This window comes from Marmota marmota, unplaced genomic scaffold (assembly GCF_001458135.2).
Source record: "Marmota marmota marmota unplaced genomic scaffold, marMar, whole genome shotgun sequence".
Taxonomy (NCBI): Eukaryota; Metazoa; Chordata; class Mammalia; order Rodentia; family Sciuridae; genus Marmota; species Marmota marmota.
In genome coordinates this window covers 2,478,726-2,506,269 of record NW_026000172.1, presented here as the reverse complement: position 1 = coordinate 2,506,269, position 27,544 = coordinate 2,478,726, and the positions used below count along the sequence as shown (strand labels likewise).

At 38.0% G+C, this 27,544-nt stretch overlaps 1 protein-coding gene and 1 pseudogene across 1 annotated transcript in view; one reads left to right on the top strand and one right to left on the bottom strand.

The window, feature by feature from the left end:
- LOC107159722 (zinc finger protein 708-like) overlaps nucleotides 1-16,190 on the bottom strand; it is a 35,916-nt gene extending 19,726 nt beyond the window's left edge. The window contains exon 1 of the mRNA XM_015506333.2: nucleotides 16,037-16,190. Coding sequence (XP_015361819.2) covers nucleotides 16,037-16,039 — 3 coding nt within the window. The 5' untranslated portion in view covers nucleotides 16,040-16,190. The remainder of the gene's footprint in view (nucleotides 1-16,036) is intronic.
- A 9,284-nt stretch (nucleotides 16,191-25,474) lies between these two features.
- On the top strand, nucleotides 25,475-27,258 carry LOC107159723 (annotated as a pseudogene).
- The last annotated feature ends 286 nt before the right edge of the window (nucleotides 27,259-27,544 follow it).

Here is a 27,544-nt window from a genome sequence, read left to right as displayed (position 1 = left end):
AAATTCTTCCCACAAATATCCCTACCATGAAATACTGTGTTGTACCCTTGTATCTGCATGAAGTGAGTTTTGCCCTGGAAATACCCTGGAAATAAAAATTTAGAAATGATCTTCCTATTTCTTTGGAATACTTTAATCTCCCTTCACAACTCTGAAGATCCAAAGAACAAGGATCATCTTTGCCTTTTCTTTCATTACTAGAAGATAAATGGCTGACAAACAATGTGTCTGCAAGGAATTGAAGCTAGAGTTTGGGGAAGATAATCCCAATGCCCCAATCCATTATCTCCTTAGATGAAACCTACACCAGTGTATTCCTGTGTTCTTCAGGGTATCCAGCTGCTCCCAAAAGAGCCTCCATCTCCAAAACTCAAGCTGCTCTGTAGAAAGAGAGGAGTACACAGAGCCTGATATTCTCTAGGAACTCTAAGGGACAAAGCACCTGTAGGAACCTAGGTCAGTCTCATGCAGGTTTTAAAAGCAAGACAAGGAAAAGATATTGCAGTGACTGAGGAAATTCCACCTTGTCAAGTTTCCTAAGGGGAGACACAACAAAAGCACATTCTAATATGCCAACTGTGCCTAGAGAGGATAAATGGAAAAGAGGTACAAAGATGTTTAAAATCCAAGTGTCAGGTGATTATACTCTGCTTTCCTGTCATATGAATATTCATTTTTAAAATGTCATAAATAACTCAATAAAAATGAATTAAAATATTTTGTCATTTGAAATGTAGCATAGGCAAATACGTAAAAAGTAGTGAACTGAATGGAGGAATACAGCATTTAGAAAAAGCATGTTCTCCATAGATTTGGAAAGCATGGTACAGAATGGATGACCTCAGTGTAGAAAAGAGTGACAAGGAATGCTACAGACTACAGCTACTCCAAATTTGAATCCCTTACATGGGTGAGGATTCTCCCAGGATCCCCTGCCTGTCTTCATCACCCATTCTGGGCCAGTGTGAGGTATAGAGAAGGAGCTGCACAAAGATGACCCAATTGGGCACAGGACAAAACAACCAGGGCCCTGGCTGCCAGTCCAGCCTAACCATAAGGCCTCAAAAAACAAAACACTAAGCTGTCCTAGCATTGAAATGGAATTCAGATACGATCCCTGACCTTAGAAAAGCCCAGGTTCCCACAGCCAGTTCTGGCTGCTTCCAAACAACCCGCTGCAGACATAACCATTTCCTGGTTTCTGGTGTGTCCAGGCAACATGTGTACAAATCTTCCAGTACCTGAAAGTCAGAGTGACAAAGCCACTCACATATCAGAGAACCTGAAGATGTATTCAGAGATTTGCTTGAGCCAGAGACAAAATCTTCCACATTATGAAGCCCACATCCTATTATCTGACTATGCCTCTGATTGGATAATAATCACCTCATCAACCAGGAGTGAACAAAACTACAGGCTCAGATACCTCTGGCCCCAAGTGGCATGTGAAGAAATCCGAACTCTGGCTACAGAACACAAGATTGCTAGGTTGTTGGGTACAACCCCTTTCAAACACAGCTTCCTACTTCCTACTTTGAAGAATAGCTGAACTTGCAAAGGGACAAGTGAAGTTCACCTGGAATCTAAGGTTATATCCATTTACCAATAAGACTATCAATAACATATATTCACAAATGTAAATAATACAGGCAAAATTAAATTTAATTTTCAAGTTTTATAACCTTTGTGTTTTGGTAGTGCATGTGCATGTGTGTGTGCGTTTGAATCAAGGGGAAGTTTGGCGCTGAGCTATATCCCCAGTCTTTATTAAGATTTATCTTGAGACAGGGTCTCACTAAGTTATTGAGGCTGACCTCAAATTTTTGATACTCCTGTTGCACCCAAGCAAATGGGAATACATGCATGAGCCACCACACCCAGCTCATCCTCTCATAATTTAAAGAGTGAGTTTGATCTCTACAAAAGGAGACAGCACTATCCATGAAACTGAGCCACATGTGTAACTTTGAAATTGTAGTGGTCACATAAAAATTAAAAGAAACAAGTGAAATAAATTGCAATAATACCTTTAACCCAACATATCCAAAATATTTTCATTGTAATATGTGACCAATATAAAATTATTAATTACTTTTACATATTTTTGGCACTAAACCTTCAAAACTCACTCTATGTTTTAAGCTTCTATGACTTCTCAATACAGACCAGGTACATTCAAGTGTTCCACATCTCCAGGTGGCAAATTGTAATGGGGGTTTGTTGAATAGCTATCAAGCATAATAAGCCACCCTCAAGCTTAACAGTTCATGATTGAAATTGTTAGATCACCTTAAGACATATGTAGACTGGGCTTATCTAGGCTACTCTTCTAGACTCAGCTGGGCTCCATCAGTCCTATGTTCTGCAATTTAACTTGGTGGATCTGCTTCTGGGGGACAGTTGGCAGTCCCCTGGGACACTTTCATTCTCCTCCTCATGGCATCTTATCCTTCATAAATCGAATGTAGGCTTGTTCCCATGGAGTTAGTGGGGTTTGGAAAAGGAAAGACAAAAGCACTGAAGACATTTTTAGGCCTAGGAATAAAACTGGTACACTGCTATACTCACTGCATTCTGTTGGTGAAGTACATGAGCATTTTAGATGAAAAGCTCAGAAGGAGATTATGCCACTCAAAGGGAACAGCTATAAAAAGAACAATGCCAAGGGGGTGGATATTAGAAAACATAAAGAAATGTAGCTGTGTCTGCAATCCTTCATTCTGACTTTCTTTTCAGATGAAGTCTGAGTTTTCCAAATGAAGAAAACTTTCCCAATTCCACAGTAACCAAAAAGCAACTTAGTGAAAACCTTTCTCACATGAAAAAACAATAAACAAACAAACAAATAAATAAAAAAATAAAAATAACAACATTAAAGGCCCTGTAGAGACAACTCAGTACTAAAGCACTCTTATACTGAAAAAATAAGTAAGTAAATAAATAAAAACAAGGCCACTTACCAAATTGGGGCCAAAATAAAAAGATGTAGGGAGCCACCCAAAGACATAGGGCACAGATAAATTTCTCATAATATTAAAATCCATAAGATGAGCAAACATGTCCTACTCTAAAACAAAAACCAAATGCTACGGTTATTCTAAGATACTGAATTTGGGGCAAATCAATCATATTTAACATTTACATTGATATATGATGTGCATACAAAACATACAGAAAGCATGCATGTATTTGTATAAAAGCATGCATTTATACAAATGGTTTATTATATGAATTTAAAAAAAATATATAAAATAAAGTAAATAGTACAATATACCTACCACCTAGACGCAGCATCTGCTCATTATGTGCCATTTTCCCTTCCCCTGTGTGCCTACCCACTCCCCAGCCAAACCTCACCTTATTTACTTTTGGGTGAGTTCATGTGTACACATATTGAATATAACAAATATTAACCGTGTTGTTTTGACAAACACACCAATAAAACCTTACAGTGTTTAAGCATAGAATATTTAAAATATTTCAAGAAAAATATCTGTGGATATTCCCAGTCAAATTTTATCCCTCCACATGCAAGTTACTATTAGAATTTTTGGGGCTGGGGATGTGGCTCAAGCTGTAGCGCGCTCGCCTGGCATGTGTGCGGCCCGGGTTCGATCCTCAGCACCACATACCAACAAAGATGTGTCCGCCGAGAACTAAAAATAAATATTTAAAAAATTCTCTCTCTCTCTAAAAAAAAAAAAAAAATTTAAAGAATTTTTGAACCATACATTTGTTGTGCCTGAAATCATACAATAAGCATGATTTTAGGTCTAGCTGAATCAGCACACAGTGTTGGTGAGATTCAACTGGGGTGTGTGCTTCAGTAACATGCTCCTTTGTAATGCTGAGCAGTGTGTTATTGTGTGAATGCATGACAATGTGTCATTTCACTTCAGTATTACAAGATATCTAGGTTACTTCCTGGTTTTCACCATTAGAACTGGAGGGCCTAAGCACTTTTTAAAAAAATACCTGTTCTATTCATTTTAATTTCTTACCAGTATTTAAATGACATAGCTATTGATTTTTACCCATTGCTCTATGGATTACAATATGTATCTTAACATATCATAATTTTATAGTTATTATAGTATCAATTTAATAATTAAATTAATATAATAATATTATATTAGACTGTTTTTCTTCTATCCTTTAGCATAAGAATCAATATACAATATACAGTATAAATTCCACAATATAGTGTTATAATTTTTGTTCTATATCATCATAGGTTCAAAGAAATTAGGAGAAAAATGTATTAATGAATGTTAAAGAGAATTCACATGAAGCTAGATAATATAATATTCTCACTTGTTTCACCCACAAGTATTGTAATCATCAGTGAAGAATGCCTACAGGAGATATTCCTACACTATTTGATTGGTGACTTTGTATTGTGTATAAATCCCCTATATATTTTTTTAAAAATATGTTTTAGTTGTAGATGAACATAATACCTTTATTTTATTTATTTTTATGTGGTACTGATAATCAAACCCAGTGCCTCACACATTCTAGGCAAGCACTCTACCATTGAGCCACAACCCCAGCCCCAAAGCGCCTGTATTTATTTGGAACTTTTCTCTAAGGATGATTTGTCCCTACTTTGTTTTCTTCCTACCTTCCTTATGTTTTAATGAATGTTAATTCATTGATATTTGCTTTACTTGGGTGAGAGCAAAGCAATGTGATTATTTATTCTGTGTCCCACATTTTTAAAGTTTGGGTCATGGAGGGACTTTTTTATATTTTTTAAAAATATATATATTCAAAACTTTAGTTTATTTTAAAAGAATTTTAGTATCTTCTAGCACAAGATATACTGGTTTGTGTTCCACACTGCAATTCCAAAATTTTACACTAAAACCAAATAGGGATTATTTCACACAAGGGAGGCTGATTCAAAATTCATATAACCACATAATCCATCACACTAACAAGTTAGAGAATAAAGAATTGTTCATATCAACAGTTACAGAAAATTCCAAGGGAGGAAAAGGCATTCAGTTTAAGAAAGAAGAGGTAAAACTGGTTTTCCTTTTTTTACACAGATGGCATAATTATTTATGTAGAACATCAAGAAAATAAACCTAAAGGTCCTGGAATAAGATTATAGCAAATCTGTAGAATAAGAGATTAATATACAAGTCAATTGTTTTTCTGTGTATCTGTGAACACTTGGATTTGAAATGAAAAACACAATACCACTTTCAGAACACCAAGAAAAAAAAACATATGAATCTGACAAGTTGGTATAACAAAATATCCAAATTTCTGGAAAAATAACTAATTAAGGGGCTGGGGTTGTGGCCCACAGGTAGATGCTCGCCTAGCATGCAAGAGGCACTTAGGTTCGATCCTCAGCACCACATAAATGTAAAACAAAGATATTGTGTCCACCTAAAAAACTTAAGAATAAATATTTTTAAAAAATAACTAAGATATAAATAAATGGTAAGTTAGCCTTCTTAGATAAGAAGATTCAATATTAAGATATCAGTTATCTCCAATTATAATAATAAATGAATTGAACATAATCATGATAAAAATCTTTATAAGCTGTTTCACAAATACCAAAAAACTTGATCCTAAAGGCTATATGGAAAAGCAAGGCATGCAGAATGGTCAACAATACTGTAAAAGAAACTTACAGGATGGACATATCTGGCTTTAAGGTTCACTATGAAGTTACAGTCATCAACACAGTGATATATTTGGTGAGGAGTATACAACAGATTGGTGGAACAGACTGAAAACTTAGAAATAACCTAAAACAAACATAACTGTTCATTCACAAGAGATAGTAGGAATTTCAGTGGAGAAAATATAGTCTTCAGGGGCTGGGGATGTGGCTCAAGCGGTAGCGCACTCGCCTATAGTCTTCACAAAAAATATAGTCTTCACAACAAATGTATGAATACCTTGAATTATGATATATTGATATATGATTTATACATCTGTATCTATATTTGTTTATATATGTACAGATTTTATGTATGTATAATTTACACACACATATATAGTACTACATAATTGCATAGTTTAAGCATATTTCCTAAACAGAACTTCATACAAAGAGACATATTAATTAATAAATTATATATAATGAATTACATATAAATAAGTCATTAATTATGCAATGATGTATGATTATATATAATTTATACATAAATATAGAATATTCTATAAGTTTTTTTTTACCCACACACAAGTTAAAACAATAGTGTTTTCTGGACCCATTGTAGTTAAGTGGTGCAGTTCTTATTTAGCATGTGCAAAAACCCTGTGTTTGATTACCAGCAGGGCAAAATCTATAATGCTCTAAAAAAATAGAAATAAAAAAAAACTATTCTTTTTCTTTCATTTTTTGTAGTGATGGGAATTAAACCTGGGTTCTTGCATATGCAAGGCAACTTCTCTACCACTGAGCCACATTCCAGGCACAAATCTATATTTCTTTTTGGAAGATCATCTAATACCACTCTTTCTCATATTTATTCTATACCATCTGTTATTGTTAAAATGACCTTTTTTCATATCTTAAGTAACATTCTATTATCCTTACTATTATGATTATTTTCTTGACACAGGCTGAGAATTCTGCGGGGTCAACCACAACCTTGCAGGGCTTCATGCATGTGCATTTTAGTGCTGCCTGTTTACTTCATCTAGGGTCTACCCCTGGTCTCCCTGCACCTCAGTGTGCTCAACCTCACCAGGTACTCAGTTCCCTGGCCACCTCAGCCTACTGGCTCCTGCCTTGGCTCTCCTACCTACACCAGGGCAAAGGGCCTGTGGCTGCATCTAGCACACTAGACACAAGACTATGTGGGGGAATAACAAGAATCCATCTTCTTCTCATAGTCATGTTTTCATAGAGAAGCAACTGAGCAAAGGGATATTCAGCTTCATGAGAAGGGAGCCACATGCCACTACACATGAGACAGAAAAAAACCCTGAGAACAAAGAACTTGAGCATAAATAAGACCCAGGGTGTAAATGTACACACTGACTAAGAGTGTTACATAAACATGCTAACAACAAACTCCAACATACATAGACTTTATACTTGTTCAATTTATTTCCAATTCTCTCTTAAAATCCAATATCTGCAATTTTGCCAGAATGGTTATCTCCAATGCATTGTAAGTATATGAAATTTGTGATAAATGATATCATTGACCTCTCAATTACAAAATCAGCCCTAGGTTCTTAACAGAAAAATCTGACCTCACCTTCTTTAGCCTCAATTTTGGTTTCTGTTTTAAAATGACAACTTGGTGTTTCAAACAATAGAAATGTGATTTTTTTTTTAAAGGTCTACAGAACTGTGATGTTAAACTAGCCAAGGAATTACACTCTCCTGAGGCCAGGCAACATGGATTTCATTTAGTTCATTATATAGTTCCACAAAGCCTAAGAATAATAATATAGAGTAAAAAATAAGTGTTTGGTCAGCTTCAGCTATTTTTTTTGTTTGTTTGTTAGTTGATACTGAGGTTTGATCCCAGAGTTACTTAACCACTGAGCCACATCTCCAGCCCTTTTAATTTTTTTTTTTTTTTCACTTTGAGACAGGGTCTCACTAAGTTTTCAGGGCCTCACTGAGTTGCTGAGGCTGGCCTTGAACTTGTGGTCCTCCTTCCTATGTCTCCCTTGTTGCTGGGATTACAGGTGTGTGCAACATGCCTGGCTTTCAGCTAAGTTTTGAATCAAGTCTAAACTGCTAAAGTCAGTGGTAAAGTTAGACATTCTATAAATGTCTCCCTAAAGCAAACATTAATGTTTTAATGTGTGAAAATAACTAAAGCAACACAATGAAATAGAAGAAAACAGAAAAGTAGTGAATTCAATAAAGAAGGAAATAGTCCAGGCCTGGTGGTGCATATCTGTAATTCTGTTGACTTGGGAGGCTGAACTCAGATGCTTGCAGGGACAAGTCCATTGGGTCAACTTAGCTCGACCCTGTTTCAAAATTAAAAACTTTTTAAAGGACTGGAGATGTAGCTGGTGGTAGAGTACATCTGGGTTTAATGCCAGAACCAAAAGTAAACACGGAATAAATATGATTTTAAAACAAAGAAAAAGATGTTCAACCATGTTAAATACTTAACAGAAACTAGTGCAGGGAGATCATCACTAATCTAGTTCTAAAATAAATCTAAAATAGAAAACATGTGTGTGTGTGTACACACACACATACATTCATACACACACAAATATATATTATGTTTTACATATTTATATTTATTCATAAACACACAAATATATATTTATGTTTTAGTTGTAGTTAGACACATACCTTTATTTTTTTTAAATATATATTTTTTAGTTGTAGTTGGACACAATATCTTTATTTTATTTATTTATTTTTATGTGGTGCTAAGAATTGAACTCAGGGCCTCACATGAGCTAGGCAAGTGCTCTACCACTAAGCCACAACCCCAGCCCCAGAAAACATATATTTTAAAATAATCAGTTTCTCTATAAAGTTGGCAGATGCAGAAAGCCAACAAAAAAAGGTTTGCTCTGACACACTGAACAAGAAAAAAGTGAATAAACCGCAAATAAATATTCTTTTTTCCTGAATGCAACAGAAGACAGATATCAGAAGGCAGAAAACTAACTTGGCCCTGAGCTAAGGCAGACATGCAACCATATGTGATCAGGGAGAAAGGTGAAGGGTTTAGTTTGTCAGAGGAGAGGCATTAAGAGAGTTCTGGAATGCAGGGACTAGAAAGCTCTTCCTATGTGGGAAGGAACACTTCTTAGACATGTGACTCTGCCCTTGTTGCCACTGCACTATCAGGAACCTGAGCTTCCTCAGTCCATCTTTACATTGTCCACTTTATTCCTAGTATACCACCCCTAGCAATTTGATTTAAATATTGCATCAAGTATATTAATGCAAAGATCTTTATTCCAGGCCTGAGGCCATGAAACAGTCTACATGCAGTGCAAGACAAAAGAGAATGTCAAACACACACACAGGCACAGAAAGCTGAGACTCACTGAGGCCAATACTTTAACCTCCTCACAGGAGATGTGGGTGACAACCAAATTATAAACAAGAGGCAATGTGGTGAAGACCTTTTGTAGCTAAGAGAAGTAAGAGTAATGTGAGGCTCTCAGGTATTTTTGGAATTCAGCCAATGGTAAAAAATACATTTCGTATGAAATCCAAGTACACATCTAAATTCGCTGAAAAATTGAAATTAAAAAAAAAAAACTTATACTCACAAAATGTTGTGGTCTCTGATGTATTATTTTACATCATATTTTCTTCAACTAATAAGTAAATCCATGAAGATCAACTGAATTTACTCTGCCTGTAAATTTTAAAATATTTTCTTAGAAGACTAATCTATTTTAATGGCCAGCCCAGTCCTTGATGCCTTCCATTTCTCCTCTGGAATGTGCTGGGATGGGCAATATGACATTTTCCCTTGAGAAACCTCCCAATCTGAGTATTTCATGTTTGTTTCCAAATATATCTCGTAAGTTCTATGGCTGACAAATCTTGCAAACCTACAAATAACTCTAATATTTACGATAAATTTGCATTTGATCTATGTGAGAATGAATTTCGTTCTGAAGCCAACCTTATTTTGGAGGTCACAGAAGGGAGTTCTCTAGGGAGTTCTCTGTTATATCTCATATTTTGTTTTTAAATTGTATTGCTGCTGAAGCTATTTTTCCCTCAACACATCTTAGGTATTTTTATTGCATTTCCTCATGCAACACTTAGGAAATGATGACGTTGAAGAAAATCCCCAGAGGATGAACCTGAGGTCATTGCTGTCCATTGAGTCCACAGGCTTCTTTTTTTTTTAATATTTATTTTTTTAGGTGTAGATGGACACAACACAATGCTTTATTTTTATGTGGTGCTGAGGATCGAACCCGGGTCTGGTGCGTGCTAGGCAAGTGCTCTGCCGCTGAGCCACAATCCCAGCCCCTCCACATGCTTCTTGACAAGTAATTATCAATTGTGAGCAGAACCCTGAGCTCCTGGAATATAATTTTGCTCATTTCTAAATTAAAAATAAGTACTCTTACTTTACAAATCTGTGAAAATAAAATGACATGTGTATATGTGAGTCCTAATACAGCAGGTAAGTGATGATGGACCCACAGCTGCACCCACTAGGCTACTTGTCTTATAATTAAAGAAAGAAAATTTACACTTCTGTTTTTTGTTTGCTGTAAAGAACACCTTAGCGGTATACATTAGAACAGAAAGGTAGTTTCTGTAGTTACAAGTAATGCACAAGTATGGACAACAGAGTGGACAGGGAGACAAGGAGGGCACAAAGGGGGGTTATCTATGTTCATTAATGTTCTGGTTCCTTATGTGTGTGTTTGTGTGTGTGCTTAACCACTGAGTTACATCCCCTCCCCTTTTTATTTTTTCAAATAGGGTCTCACTAAGTTGCTTAGGGCCTCACTAAGCTGGGAGGCTAGCTTTGAATTCCTACTCATACTCCCAACTCACTGGGATTACAGGCATGTGCCACCGTGTACAGCAACTTTCTGATTCTTTTTTTTTTTTTTTTGAGAGAGAGAGAGAATATTAATATGAATATTTTTCAGTTTTCGGTGGGCACAACATCTTTATTTTATTTTTATGTGGTGCTGAGAGAGAGAGACAATATTAATATGAATATTTTTCAGTTTTCGGTGGGCACAACATCTTTATTTTATTTTGATGTGGTGCTGAGGATCGAACCCAGCGCCCCCGCGCATGCCAGGCGAGCGCGTTACCGCTTGAGCCATATCCCCAGTCCAACGTTCTGATTCTTAATGGAGACCCGAGCTACAAGGTGACGTGTCCCCTTTGCGATAATTCATTGATCTATATAATTTTAAAACTAATCCTATTTTTACTTTGCCCAATAAGATCAAAATTAGTTTTAAAAAGTGGTGAAGAGCAGAAAGGAAGGATTTTTAAAGAGGACCAGGGAACAATTTAGGGTTATGGACACATTAATTATGATGAACGTGGTGATGGTTTCATGAAAGTATGTAAATGCAAAAGATAAAAGTATATACCTGAAATATTTACAGGTTATTATATGTCAATTATAAGAAAGCTAAAAAATTGTATACATCTAAAGCTGAGGTAAGAAAGGAAACACACATTCTTCAATAGTTAAACTAATAAAGAGCCTAAGAATTAAACTAATAAAGAGCCTAAGAATTCATTAGCTAATAATCAGTCTCAATAATTTGGAGAAGGCAAATTTTATGAAAAGGAGAGTATAGAAAGACAGCCTTAGGCAAAAGAGCAAAATTTAAACATATTGAAAGTGAACATATGCACAGAGTGTCAGCAACGTCAAATTTTCATGCTTTTATTTTACTATTTTATTTTTTTAAAATATATTTTTAGTTGTAGATAGACACAATACTTTTATTTATCTATCTATCTTCTATTTATTTATTGATTTATTTTTATGTGGTGCTGAGAATTGAATCCATTGCCTCACACATGCCAGGCACGTGCTCTACCACTGAGCTACAGCCCCAGCCCCAGCCCCAAATTTTCATGCTTTTAAAAGACAAATAAAATTTAAAGAACTCAGGTTAAACTTTAGAAAAACAATTATGTATCAATTATACATATATATCTGATATATATTTATATATTTTTTCAAGGCTGCCTCATTTAATGTTGATATACTTTCTGGGAAACACTATGAGTCCTTGTAATTCATGTGTATGCATGCTTTAAAAGGAAATATATAGACTGGGGTTGTGGCTTAGTGATAGAGTGCTTACCTAGCATGTGTGAGGCACTGAGTTTGATCTTCAGTGCCACATAAAAATAAAATAAAAGTAAAGGTACTATGTTCATCTACAACTAAAAAATGAAATATGTAAAATTATCACAAAATTTAAATTTATGGAAGCAAACATACCATGTGTAGATGATAATGCTGTAAATCACTGTAAAGTAATTTTTTATTTTGCATTCATCACACAGAGCACTGATACCTACATGGTACACTATACATACCTAGGCTATATGTGATAACTGTCACTGTACATGCGGTCTATCACCAACCAAAAGGTCATTATGCCACACATGGCTGAATGCTATAACGTTACAGCAGTTAATGTACACCTCATAATAAGATGAATAAACAGACCTATTGATCTAAAGACAGAACCTTTAAAGAGACACTTGCAATTTAGACAATGATAAGTTACAAGAGTTTGCACTGCAGGAAAGTAGAAAAATGGCATCGTTTCCAAAGAAAGCTGCTGGGAAAATGGGGTATCTGTGCGACTGATAATAAATGCAATTGTGGCCTTTCCTCATATCACATGATAAATCATTGTCCTCTGACACTTAAATACAAAAGCAAATCAAAACATTCAAAAATTATTATAACAAAGAGAGTTACAGGGTGGACACGGTGGTACACATCTATAATACCAGCTTTCCTGGAAAGCTAGGACAGGAAGATAGAAATTTCTATGGCAGCCTGGGCAACTTAGTGAGACCCTGTCTTATTATATGTCAATTATACTACAATAAAGCTATAAAAATTATATGCATCTAAATATATAAATTTCAAATAGGGCTGAAATGTAGCTCAGTGGTAGCACTCCTTTGGTTCTAATCCTAAGAACCAAAACAAGGGAGTTATTTTCAAAGTTATACAAAACAACATGTTAAAAAATAATAAAATTGGGCAACATTAAAATAAAAATTTTATTCATCAAATGCTACCATTAAAAGGTAAAAAGAGAAGTGACATAGTGGATGAAAATAATTCCCTCACATATAACCAAACATTTTTAATGTGAAAGAAAAAGACAGGACACCAAAAAAAAAAAAAAAAAAAAAAAAAGCAGGCTTGAGTGATTTATAAAGGAGATATCTCAATAGTTAATACTCATAAAAAGGCTCCAAAAATCTTAAGGAATCTTAGAGCAATGTAAAAAAAAAGTCACATCAGCTAGATAAAATTAAACAATAATAAAAAAACATGGAATAAATGGATTATGAACTAAAGAGAAAATGTAATTTGTGCTTACAGAAACTGGCTATGAAGATACATGATACACCATCAGCACAGTGCATGTGTGAACTATAAAAAACATGTGAGGATCCAGCAATTCTGGTCAAAACAATTGAAATCTAGAGGGAGGGGAAAGTTTTCTCTGGTTTGCGTCTTAGGAATAAATAATAAAGTGGGGAAAAATGATTTCTAGGACCCAGCCACATTTTTGGTCACATTACATTCAGTTTAACCACAAAAAACATCAGATAAGTATTAGAGAGCTGTCTCATCCACGTGATACTTCATGTGTATGCATGCTTTCAAAGGAAATATTTATAATTTACCAGAAAATTAAAATTTACAAAAGCAAATAAAAGACTCAATCACACACACAATGTGTAGATGATAAAACTCATCCTTCTACAGATTATCATTTTCCTCACAGTTAATTTCCAACATTATCCATCAAAATTTCAGCGTGCTTTCCTTTTAGTGAAAGAAAGGACAAAACACCCTACAATTCATCTGTAAAATACATACAAAATTAGCCAAAACCCCCTCTGATTTCTAAGAGCAAAACAAGTAGTTGTCATTACTTGACACTAATATATATTATGAAACTCTAATTGTGCATTAATAGTGACTAAGGATTCATAATGAAAACAAAACCCATAGCTGAATCCACATGTATGTAAATTTTCTATTGTCAAGAGCAATAGAAAGGCCAATACCAATCCAAAACTTATCAAGAATTACATCAGATTTGAATGTATGATCAATCCAATCTAAAAGTAGGTGCTGGGCTTGGGGGCACACAGCTCACTGGTAGAGTGTGCATGCAGAATATGCAAGGTCTGGGTTTAAACCCCAGCACCACAATAAAAGGAAGATGTTAATGGAGGATAATGTTGGAAATTCAGCAGAATAGAAGACTCCTGCCTCTCCCTTTCTCTATGGATACACTGTTTCCATAAATATCTACACATTTCAAGACCTTAGACAAAGTCAGGTCACAAATGAGTTGAGACACTTAGGAGAGGAAGATTGGGACCATATATATCTGAACTCTAAAGTTTTCTCTGGTTTGCATCTTATTTACCTAGTGCTGAGAGAGGAAGGGATCACATACATATACACAAGTATCAAGACCACTTTCATGAGTGGTCTGGGACCAGGGATGACAATTAGTTAAATCTTGAAGGTTTCAGTTTATCCATAGAGTGACTCTCCATCTGCCAGCACACTCTGCCAACTGCTGTCTAGCCAGAATTATAAAGATAAAAAGGAAAATATAGGCTCCCACTAGCAGCCTGAGTGGGAATTTGGCACTTCCTGAGCTCTCTCCCACAGTTCACTCTAGTAATAACTCCAATTCTTCCTAGAAGGAGTCTGTCCAGGCACTGAGAGCCTCAACTTCAACACCTTTTCTTCCTGGGTTTTCATCCTAATCTTCTGTGAGCAAAGGTAACTGAGCATGTGTAAATCTCCATAGATCATAAACAAGTGGTTTTACTTTGTTATGCAAGTACTCCTTAGGGCCACAATCCCCACCAGTAGTGAAGAAAAGGGGTTAAAATCCACAGATCTCAGAAAAAGTCACAGCACACTCTTCTAGTGGCAACTTGACAGACTGTATTCTAAATTACATTAGGGACTTAATGCACCAATCAATAGCAGACCTCCTGCAGCCTGAACAGTGTTGTTAAAATGGTTATTATCAAAAAGTTGCAAGATAACAAGTGCTTCAGAGTACAGACATATGAGGAAAAGAAAACCCTTATAGAATGTTGGTTAGAATATAAATCTTGTACAGTTTTTAAAATAGCATAAATATTCTTCAAAAAACTAAAAATAGAGCTACCATATAATCCAGTAACAATAATTCTGGGTACATATCTAAAGGGATTGGAACCAGTATGTCAAAGAAATGACTGTACTCTCATTTTCATTGAAGTGCTATTCACAGTAGCTAATAAAAGAAACAATTGACATGCCTTTTAGATGAAAGAAAGATCAGGGCAGGACATTCAGTTATTTTCTGAGAAGCTCCACCCTCACAATTCCAGCTATTCTCAAGGAGCACACGACCCAGGGAATGTGTACACTAGACACTCCAGGAGGATTTAGACATGGGGTTGCAGCACTTTGTGTCAGGCAGTTATCAAACCGAGGGCCAAGAAAAGATGGGAGGATGAAGTGTGGACACTTCACACAATTAAGTCTACAGAGGAGAATCTCAACTCAAAAAAAAAAAAAAATAGTGGTAAGTTTTTGTGCTTAGGAAAGAGAAAGGGAAAAGCACACATATTTTTTTCCCCCAAATGCTCAAGCAATTTTCCGCTCTCCTCTCATAAAAAAAAAACCAAACAAACAAAACAAAACAAACCCTCAAAACAGAACACAAAATCTTTAAAAAGTGCCATTCAATACTTGGAGAAAAATATGTCCATTTGAAATGTAGCATGGGAAACAAATAGTTCACAACCTGGAGAGGAGAATTCAGCATTGCAATAAGAACAGGGAGCTGGAAATCTAGGAGTTTATCTATAACTTAGGCATTTATAAAGAGCCAGGCTGCAGGACAGGCTGCTCTGGGTTGGACGTGCCGCTTCCCGCACATTCGGGAGGCCCAGGAAGTGGGGGAGCTGGGGTCCCCGCAGACCCCAGCTATTCTCACGCAGGAACACCATGCACAGAGGTGGACCCTTCCTGAGGATGGTCCCTGGTCTCACCGCACAGCTGGGTCGAGGTCGGGCTGCTGGCAGGCTGCTGCCCAGACAGGGCTTCAGTCAGGGCCGAGGCGACCACGCAGTGATCCGAGAGGGGGCTGGGTCCCCGCCGTGGCGGACCTGCTCTCCGCTAGGACGGCCAGGACGGCTGAGGGCCGCGCTGCCCCAAGGAGGACTCGGGGCTGCAGACTGAAGAGGACCGGGCGTCCCACCCACCGTTTCAGGTTCCTGCCGCGCCAGTCCTGCCAGTTCCACGCAGCGCCCGGGCTCCAGACTCCCCCGCTCACTCACCATTTCCCGGCATTCGGGAGCGCAGCGCTCTCCTGTGGGTCCCGAGCGCCTCCGTGGTAGAGCGACGCGGACGGCAGGACACAGGACAACGAAGCTGCAGGTGGACCGGAAGAATGACGGGCTCCGGAGAACAGCGGCGCTAGATGGCAGAAATCCGCCCCCTCGTCACGGGCTCTGCGCTGGATTGGACAGATCTCACCCACGTGCCCCTGATTGGACAGGACTTCAGGGCCCGCCCCCTCGAACAGAGCCCAGCGAGCCAACGCTCTGAGTGACAGTAGATTGCACCCAACCAAGGATGAATGAGAACAGAACGACAGGTTCTCGGCTCCTGTTTTTTTTGTTGTTGTTGTTCGTGGGTTGGTTGGTTTTTCTCCAGTATTAGCGATATAACCCAGGGACTCTCTATCCCTCATTTACATCCCCAATCCTTTTATTCTCTCTCTCTTTTTTTTTTTTTTTTGAATTTTGAGACGAGGTTTTTTCTGTTTCACAAGGTGGCCTCTAACTTGGAAAGGCCTCTAACTTGGATTTCTGTTGTGCCCCACCATGGCTGACTATTTTCTTTTTCTTTTGAGGTTCTATATATTGAACCCAGAAATTCAAACTGCAGATGTTTTAAGACATGACTTCCTCTGAGTAGCGGAATCTATACTATCCAGGAAGATATGTGCATTGAACCCTGTCTCATATCAACCTTAATTATATGTTTATATATTATTCATGAATATAAAAGATTAGCAATTACTTTAATTTTTTAAATACTTTTCTGCTCTCTGGTCTTATCAGGAAGTATCTTGATCTCTGAACTGGGAAACAATACCCTAAAGCAGCAATGTCGGACTCAAACAAAATGTGAGTCACAAGTGTAATCTCAGCGGCTTGAGAGGCTGAGGCAGGAGGATGGCAGGTTCAAATGGCCTCAGCAACTAAGAGAGGCCCTAAGCAATATATGCAGAATATTATCAAATAAAATTATTAATGAAGTATTTATATTTTTGGAGCTGTATCTTGAAAACTCACTCTTTTTTATTTCAACACATCTCAATTCACAGTGGTCACACTCCAGCTTGCAGAGCTATGGCTCCCCTGACTTCAGCACCACAGGAAAAGAATAAAACTTCTTAGTAATATTTCTCCTTGGTCCAAAGCCAAGGAAAGACTACCTTCAGAAAGAGCAAGGAGCTCCTACCAACAAGTATTCAAAGTAGGCCACTATTTCTCCCACTATTTCTCATTTGATGCTGGGCACAAAGCCATTTTCCTTTCATATATCACACAGCAAACAAAGGAAGGTGGGAGTCCAGGGAGGTGGGGGGTCACATGTATTTAGATCTCTTCAGTTAAGCTCTAATTAAAGAAGATAAAGGAACATATGATTTTGAAATTTGACCTAATGGCCAGGCTGTGAAATCTGTTTCCTTCTGTGGGATGGGCACTATGAGAGTTTAGCACCAATATATGCCTGCATATATTTCTGTATAATTCAACACCATCTAATGAGAGATCTAACTTTTAAGGTAGGAGAAAAGAAAATCAGCACATGTATGGCACCTCTTATTTGCCGAATAACATTAAGTCACATGTGATTTAATCTTGGCATTAAGATAGTGAATATATTAGTTATAAATCACTGGATATAAATACTTTAAAGTGTATTAGCTCATGATTTGGGCTGGTCATTCATCTAGGCTGGACTCAGCTGGGGTCTGAATGCTGCATATAATTAGCTGATTTTTTATAAGATTGCTGGACTTCAGAGGGTAGGCTGGCTGTCAACTGGAGCACCTTGGTCCTCCTCCTCATGATATTTCATCCTCCAAAATGCTAATGTGGGCTTCATCTCATGGAGATGACAGGGTTATGAAAGCAAAAGCAAAATCATTCAAGGAATTTTGATCTTATCTATCCAATTAATACACTTTCATGATCACAGCTCTCGATAGGCCATAGAAAATAAGAAAAGCTCAGATTCAAGGTTTGGGAAAGAGATTCTGAGTTTTGACAAGAGTAGGAGTAGAAGCACATCATCAAGTTTGTGGATACAGATAAGACTGAAGAATTGCCTATAATTTGACCCTCAGTATCATTCTGCATTTTCTTATAAGTGTGGTTCATATAACTGTTTAACATAAAGGAACGTGTCTAAAGTCCCACAATTATTAAGGAGTCGGGCTGAGATTTGGGGTCCACTTTGCCTGATTCCAAAATCAAAATGCCTCCACTAAACCATATGATCCATCCTTTTCTTATAATGTTAAGTGTTGGATAGTGACACTCAGAACATCAGCACTAGATCAACACCCCAGTGCTCTTCTCCAGTGGGAATAATTCCTTGAGTGAATGCCTCTGGAGCTTCTGGGAAGTTCTTGGAAAATTTTTGGGAAGCGACTAAGCACTGAATTAAGAAAACTAAGAAACAACAATATATTATATTTCCTATGACAAGAAAAATTTTAAAACAGGTATCATGCACCCACAGGCATGGTGATAAAAAGCACACTATGGAAATTGTAAAGAGAAGCCTCATCTGTATCACAACAATGCTAAAAATGAACAACTTGAAACATCAAATAGGAAAGAATATGATGTCATAGAGTAAGACAGTATTTTTTACAAATAAAAATATTTTATTTTTAAAATATAGAGCATCGATCAAAGAATTTGCTAAATCTCCAAGTGAAAACATCACCTGGGAACATGTCTTCACAAAGAACTGTGAAGGCCAATGTAGCTAGCTTCAGCTCAGAGGGTTTGTAGTAGTCTCCAACTGGGAGGGGATTGCAGGAAGGTAACACCTATGTATTGATGGAACACACTCTGAGGCTTAAGTGCAAGGAATTAATCTAAATATGTTTGCAGGGGATTATCTCCAAATATGAGCTATGGAGAAAACATCACAAAGAATGAAAGCAATGTATAACACACAGACACACACACACACACACACACACACACACGGATAAATTTGAATAAGATACTGATAGAAGCCAGTAGTACATAGGAATTACATATAAAGAAAGGTTAAAAAAAAAGACAAGGGTGTTTTAAGAGAAAAATGAATTCATAACCATAATGCATGAAGCAACACAGGAGTGAGTTAGTTCATTTAGGTCACCATGATGGTCACTGGTGGAGATGGAAACTGAGTGCCATCTGTCTACTTCCAGAGGTCACATTCATCCTCAAGATACTGATTCTTGAAACCCTGTGCCCCTTCTGGAAAACCATTGAGTTTTCATGTCGATTTTGTAACCTGTGAATTTGCTGAATTTGTTAGCTCCAGCAGTGTTCTTGTGGAGTTTTTGAAACTTCTATGTATGCAATCATGTCATCAACAGTGATGATTTTATTTTTCCTTTCCCATTTTTATCCTTTTATTTCCTTCTCTAACACACACTGGTTAGAAGTTGTAATGCTATATTAAACAGGAGTGGTGAGAATGGACATCCTTGTCTGGTTCCAGACTTTAAAGGAAATGCTTTGTATTTTTCCTTATTCACTATGATGATGGCCTTGGGTTTTTCACAGATAGCCTGTATGATGCTGACGTCAGTTTCTTCTTCCCCTAGTTTCTCTAGTGTTTTAAACATGAACAGGTGCTGGACTTTGTCAAACGCTGTTTCTTCATCTATTGACATAACTATATGCTTTGTGTCCTTAATTCTCTTTATGTGGTAAATTACCTTTATTGACTTGCATATGTTAAACTATCTTTGCATCCCTGGTATGAAACCAAGTTGGTCACGATGTACAATCTTCTTAATATTGAATATGATTGAACAATACACTTTTGAATGATGAATAGATAATAGAAGAAAACTAGGAAGAAACTTTTAAAATTCTTAGACTCAAACAAAAATAGTGATAAAACATACCAGAAACCACGGAGAAATATGAAGGCTTTTCTAAGAAGACAGTTTATAGTTTTGAGTGCCTACCTGAGAAAATCAGATAGATCCTATATAAATGATGCACCTCAAGGCCCTTACAAACAAAAACAAATGAGTTCCAAAATCAGTTGATTATGACTTCTCAATATTTTATTAAGGTTTTTGCATCTAATTTCATCAGGGATACTGGTCTATAGTTTTCTTTCCTTGATGTATCTTTAACTGGTTTTGGTATCAGGATGATACTAGTTTTATAGAATTAATTTGATGAATTTTACCCCTTTCTATTTCATGGAATTATTTGAGGAGTGTTGGCATGATATCTTCTTTGATGGTCTGGTGTGGAATTCAGTTGAGAATCTATTTGGACCTTGGTTTTTCTTGGTGGAACAGTTTTTATTACTGCTTATATTTCATTGCTTCTTATTGTTTTGTTTAGTTTTCCTAAAACTTCTTGATTAAATTTCAGCAAGTTATGTATGTCTAGAGATGTATCCATTTCCTCTAGGTGTTCTAAAATATTAGAGTATAAGTTTTGTTTTTTCAAAATATTTTTAGTTGTAAATTGACACAATACCTTTATTTATTTATATTTTTATATAGTTATGAGGATAGATCCTAGTGCTTCACACACACTAGGAAAGCACTGTACCATTAAACTACAACCCCAACCTTAGAATATCAGTTTTCAAAATAGGTTCTAATGATCCCCTGGATTTTTATGATGTCTGTGGTGATTTTTTTCTTTTTCAATTCTAATTTTTTTAATTTGAGTGTTTTGTTTTTGTTAGTTTGGCTACAAATTTATCTATTTTCTTTATCTTTTCAAAGAACAAACTGTATATGTTTTTGGTGCCAGGAATTAAACTTGTAAGCAAAAATAATTTGGCACCATAATGAAAATACAAGTAACTGGGATGGAAGCAGACTTCAAAAAGATCAGCAAGTTTTTTGTTTTTTTTTTTTCCCCTGCCTGCAGTGGAGTCAATCAATCAGGCAAGAAAGGATTTATTTTCTAGGTATGGAAATGGCTTACAGGGTACAGAAGTCTGGGATTTATAGTTTACAATGAGGGTGAATTAATATCATTGGAGATTATAACAGAACACTGTTCTGTTCAGACAGTCAGGAACCTAGTTGTGCAGGTTAAAATTTCAACTCAAGAAAGCAGTTGTAAAAACTTTGAAACTCATTGTCCCTGGGGAAAGCTCAGAACTAAGTGTTCACTGTTTATCTTTCTTATTCTGGGACCCATTTTTACCTAGATTTCACTATTTGCTTTTCTCCTTCCAGGACCCATTTGCAATGGGAAAAGGTAAAAGTCCAGGGCTCAGCTTTTCAGTATCTGCTTCCCTGCTTCAGAGCCCATTGTGGTTGGGAAGAAGTGAATGTTGGCTTTTGGTGAAGATGCTGGGGCTGTACCCTGAAAGGGATGAAAGTTTGCTTTTTCTTTCCAGGCAATTGTTACTGGGAAAGGATGTACTGGGAGAGGTTTAATATTTGGCTAGTTTTTTCCCCCTCCTCCTGAGCCACACTGTTCTTCCATTTTTCCTGGGGTGGGGGTGGCTATCTTGTAGGAATATTATTTTCCATAACCCTTCAGAACCCAGGGTCCCTTAACCATTAAGCTACATGCCCAGTCCTTTATGCATTTTATTTTTAGATAGGGTCTTGCTCAGTTTGTTAGGGCCTCTCTAAGTTGCTGAGGATGACTTTGAAATGGTGATTCTCCTGCTTGGCTTCCCAAGAAGAACCGACTCTTAATTTCATTGATGCTTTAAATGATCCTTTGTATTATTTTATTGTCTATTTTATAGACTTTGGTTCTGATTTTAATTATCTCCTTCTACTGGTTTTGGAATTGGTTTGTTCTTATTTTACAAAGGCCTTGAGGTTTTGATTTGGGATCTTTCTGATTTTCAAAGCTATAAACTGTCATCTTAGAATTGGTATCCTAGAGGTGTCCTAGAGGTGCTGGTAAGGTTTATTGATGTAAGACAGATGATGCCATACACCTGAGGAATTTTTAGGAAGCAGGTTTATTTAACCTACACAGGTCCAGAGGGGCTAAAGCTGAAAAATCTCTGGACCTCCAGCCTGGAGATAAAACTTTGAGTTTTATACCTAGTGGGTGGTTACACTACATGGTGATTAACATAGCAGTTACTTTTTGTTTCATATTCTTAGGTAGGACAGAAGTTTCACAAGTTTTTAGTAAGAAAACAGAAATAACATTTGCATAGCAACAAGCTTGATTGCAGACCTAACTTTCACAAGAGGAAACCTGAAACCACGAGGAGCTTTCTGCAGAAATCCTGCTGACTTTATTATTATTATTTTAATTGTTGATGCACCTTTAGTTATTTATTTATATGTGGTGCTAAGAGTTGAACCCAGTGCCTCACACATGCCAGAGAAGCGTTCTTCCCAGAAACTTCAACCCCAGCCACTGATGATATTTTTTTGTAAAAATCTTGCTGACAAGGAAAGAAGCTAATGATTTTGATTGGGGTTTTTTGGGGGGCTACATCGAAACACTACTCTCATTAAAATCTAAGACTTTTTTTCCCCTGTGGTATTAGGGTTTGAACCCAGCTGTGCTTAAACTGAACCACATTCCTTGCCCTTTAAAAAAATATATTTTATTTTGATACAGGACCTCGCTGAATTGCGGAGGATGTATTTGCCCCTGCGACCCTCCAGCCCAGCCTCCGGAGCTGCTGGGATTACAGGCGTATTCCAGCATTTCCTACATTCTGAGAGCTTTTAAAGCTGCTTCCCAGTTTTCTTCGATCAGCCCTTCAACATTCAGAAGTGCGCTGTTCAGTCTCCGCGTGTTAACACGGTCTCCGCGGCTGGGCGTCCCGGTACGCAAGTTCCTGGGCTTCCACAGATAGTCACTGAGCTGGGTTTTACCCCGAATGCTGCTGGTATTTGACGCCTGCACCCTCACCCCTGGGGATGCCGTCCAGCTGCTGCTGTGAAAATGGACCAAGCCCGCACACCCGCGCTGCCATATACCTCGGTCTGTTCAGACGCGCAGCCCCCAGCTGTGTAGCCAACCCGAGGCCCCGCGCCGTGACGTAGAGGCGTGCGCGCACGGCCTTGGAGCAACGTGAGCGACTTTATCTGGGGACCTTGGACCGCGCAATACCTAGCAGTTGATGATGGCGCCTATTGACGGCGTCTCATGGGAGAGGCTGCGCGCATCCGCGTCCACCGCGGACCGCGCGTTGGTGCTGGGCTCGCGTGGACTGCTAGGCGATAGCTCGCTGCACTCACGTATCCGAGCGCGCTAAGAGCTCCTCCTGCGCAGATTGGAGAAGGTCAGGAACACGCCGGACCACCCTGCTCTCCTTGACTTCTTGCCCTTAGGAGGCTGTGCTGGGTTGAGCCTTGTCACTGACCCCAGAGCTGCTGCACGTGCACTCCTGTGTGGTGGAGTGGGCTGAGACTCCATGTTCCCAGCCCCAGTGGAGCCTGAGAGAGACAGCCTGGACCTTCCCGGGGTGAGGGGCGCTGGGAACAGCGGTTTGTGCAGTTTGGAGATATTCCTTCCCGGGTGCATATGGGAAAGCGTAGGATGATCACTCAGCCGCCTCCAGTTTGGCTTTTCTTTTTCCCCACCTGCGCTTCTCTGACACGCCCCCTGACCCCGCAGCTTCCTGTGAGCCCTGGAGCACCACTGAACCACTGGCCTTCTTCAGAAATCTGATTCCAAAGTTCTGCCCATTGCGCAAAGTCCAAGTGATCAATGAGGCTGTGAAGGTACCTGTGGCAGGGATGGGTTGGGCCTCTGTGTAGTCAGTGAAGGAGGCGTCCTTGTCCAGAGAGGCTGCGTGATGGACTCATTCGTCTGTGTTTCTTTCTAGACCAATTTGACAACAGGGTTGTGATAGATATGGGGATTCCTTTAAGTCGAGTGGCACATTCCAGCTCTTAATTGTGGGCCCTAGCAGCTGACTGCCAATTTCTTTCTGGGTTCTTCTTTTCTCACGAATATGAAGGAGATCCTTGGATAATAATGGAAGGCAAGAGTGAAAGGAGTAGAATTTATTCAGTGAAAAGAAAAAGAGAAGTCTTGCAAGGCTGAAGGGAATCTGGCAGTAGGTTTCCACTTACATGTACTAATCTAGGGGCTTATGTCCCTTCTGGGTAGGGAAAGTGATCAGAATCTGTGCTAAAAGATGCGTATTGTAAAATTACCAGGGCTGTTGGTTGAACTCTGTGTTAAACAGGTATTGGAAAAGCATCAAGGCTATTGGTTGTGCCCTTTTAGTTTGAACTTACCTGTAACCTCCATTTGAGTCTGCCCCTACTTTCATTTTTCCCTTGCTCTGGGATAGAGGCTTGGCTGTTAATGTTTGGGCTGCTTCTATAGGCTGACTTCATGGAGTGGTGTTTTTTTTGTTTGTGTTTTTTTTTTTTGTTTGTTTGTTTTGTTTTGATTAGGGGGAAAAGAAACAAGAAGAAACAAAAACAAAACAAACAAACAACAACAACAACAACAACTTAAATTGGGGGCCCATTATCCTGACAGCCTGACCATTTTACTCTCTATCTTATTCCCTGGGGCTACAGAGAATAGATTTTGGGGCCCATTCTAAAGAAGAGGAATCAGGTGGCTGATTATATGTACAAAGCCTGGGAGGAAGGCTAAGGATTGCTCTGAAAGCCTCTTCCTGGGACACTTGGTGAGAGGTGCTAGGAGAAGAGGCAGGGCTCCTGACCTGCCAAATTGTGACCCATCACTGTTCAGCAACTGTGGGTCCAAATCTACAGCCTCACTCCATGCAGGCAGCTGAAGGAGGGACTGGACTCTAACAGACCAAAGTGGCTTAGGACATGGCAGAATGATTTCAGGGTCCAAGGGAATCCTGGTTTTGGCCACTCACTGATCTGAAGCAGAGACTAGAAGTTAAGTCATTCTCCACACTCACCATGAGTGTGGATAAGAGCATAGCCAAAATCTAATACATGTAGTTAATTACAGTGAAACACTGAAAAAGGCTTTGTGGGTTGTCCCAGTCACTTCTAAGGATGCTAGAGGTGGAAGAGGGCAAAAGTCCAAGGTCAGCATCATCAGTTTAGCAAAGGTGCTAAGTAAAAATAAAAATGACTGGGGATACATGTATGTAGAGAATCAGATGTGACTGCGTTACTATTACTGTCCTTGATGGAGTCTGCCTGCAAATGGGATATTCTGTCAAGGTATAGATAGGTAACAGCAGACATGCTTGAAAATGAGGTATCTGCTGTCCTTGGGAGGACTTACCTACAAATAGGATGTTCTGCCAAGTGGGCTAGGAGGGCGCTAAGAAAAATTTTATTATCTGTTCTTAACAAAGAGCAAAGCTCAGCATACTCCAGGCTGAGGATAGATTAGCCATGAGAAGCGGGTCATTTCTGATTAGAAAGTAAAACTTCTGTCTGCTATGTTTAATTAGCTGAAAGACCTGATTTATTGATGTTGGAAGGCTGCCTTCTTTGTTCACAATACTATAAAAAGATTGCTTGTACACAATAAAGGACTTTTTTTTCCTGCTGCTGCTTTGCTTGCTCTGCTTCTTCTTTCTTTTCCCATGCTGACCTGCAAGTGAATTACTGCAACACATGTAAGTGGCTAAGCAACCCTAGGTTCAAACCCCAGAAAGAAAAGAATATGTTGCCATTTAAAATAACATGGATAAGGGTGTGGCCAGGGGGCTTGGACTCAGCAGTGCTCTCCTTACCTATGGATTGTGTAGAATACACTGCCAGTCTCTTATCTTCTTTTCACCATGGCTGCTTCTGATATTCAGATGAAAGAACTGGAAATGTGACTCAGGCTAGGCTTTTGAGCCGATTCTAAGCTCTCTGTCAAAATAATCTGTCCTAGATTCCCCCTTTCCCCTCTAAAAATAAGCATCTTTCCTTGTAGGAAATTCAAAAGAAATTAGAAGTGTAGAAGAAAGATTAAGTCCTGTGAAGCTGAGGTCAAGAGCATGAGAAAGAAGTGCTTCAGAAAGCCATAGAAAAAAAAACAACTTCAATAAAATGGAGGAAGAGAAACTGACTAGCAAAGAGAACTGAGATGCACAAATGGCTGCCATACTGGAGCATTAGTGAGAGAAAAGTAGGCACATTGAAGAGGGACAGAAGAACAAAGAATCCAAAGACCCTGCTGACGAGACGGAAGCTGACTAATTTGTTCTAAGAACTGACTTTCTCTCCTTCCATTCCTGAATATCCTAAGATTGTACCGGCCATTGTCATTTTATTTTTTCCCTACTCACAAATATTCTAGAAGCTGATGTAGGACTGCTTATGTAGATCCAGACTATAAGGTGTTGTTTTAGGGGATAAAGGGGGAGAAACTGAAAGTGATTTAATCTGTTTCTAAAGTGTTAGTCTTTTTGGTGTAGCTGTCTTTATTTTTGCATATTTTCTACTTCAGTGCACTTGGTGTACTGAGTAAATGGCAGGTACTATATTGGCTCTGTAAAAACATCTTTATGAAGAGTATGTAGTGGCTTCTTTCAAACTGTTAGATGCTGAATATCTGTTTACTTTTCAATCCCAGTTCTGTGCAAATCATACCAGATGCTACTGAACTTGAATGGTTAACAAAACTACACAAAGCTGTTAAAAAAATAAATAAATGGCTGAAGCTGGAGACTCCATGGTAAGGGAAATGATCCAGACACAGAAAGAAATCTATTGCATACTCTATGTGTGTAATCTGGGCAAAAACATTTGCATGTATAGAGAACAGTGGTTATTAGAGAAAAATAGTTAATAATCCTTGCATCATATACTAGAAATTCCAAAGAGAGTAGAATTTTAGGTATTCTTACTGCAGAATCAATAAATATGTGCGATGATGGATTTTATTCTGACATATTCACTATACATAGTAATGAAATTTGGTGTGATATTTTCATAAATGCATGCACATGTACTGGTAATATTCAATTCCCCCTTCTTCCACTCTTGATGCCCAGAATCCTTCCTGGCCAGAGTCAATATTCTGCTTTCACATTGATTTTATTTTACCTGCCATATATAATAGATAATAGCTTGTGATACATTTTCTTCTGTGTCTGTCTTTCATCTTTTAGCATTAAATCATCCAGTTCCATCTATTTTGCTGAAAATTACAGGATTTCATTTTTTGTTTGTGACTGATACTAATACCATTGTGAATACCTAACATACTGTCTGATGCATACTTTGTTTACCTATGGCACTAATTTTTCTCTTTTTATGCATGCTAAATATATTGTTACACAAGTTAAATTTCTACAACAAAAGTCAGAAACAAGGAATAAAGTAAATTAGGGAACTATACTCCTTGGCCTGATTTTATCCAACTGAAACAAAGTAATCTAAAACTTGAAAAATAAAATCACATCCCTATTTTGCTTTAAATATGATGATAAATAAGATAATAGTATGCTAATTCTCTTTGAATCTGTCAAACACTAAACAAATATGGGAGTCTTCAGTAGATTCTATTACACAGAAAACTGCCCTTGTACAAATAAATAAAACAGTAGGTTGATAGGAGATGTATGATTCATAATCTTTCTGCAAACTTACACTTTCAGTGTAAGTGTTCCAATTATTTGGCCCA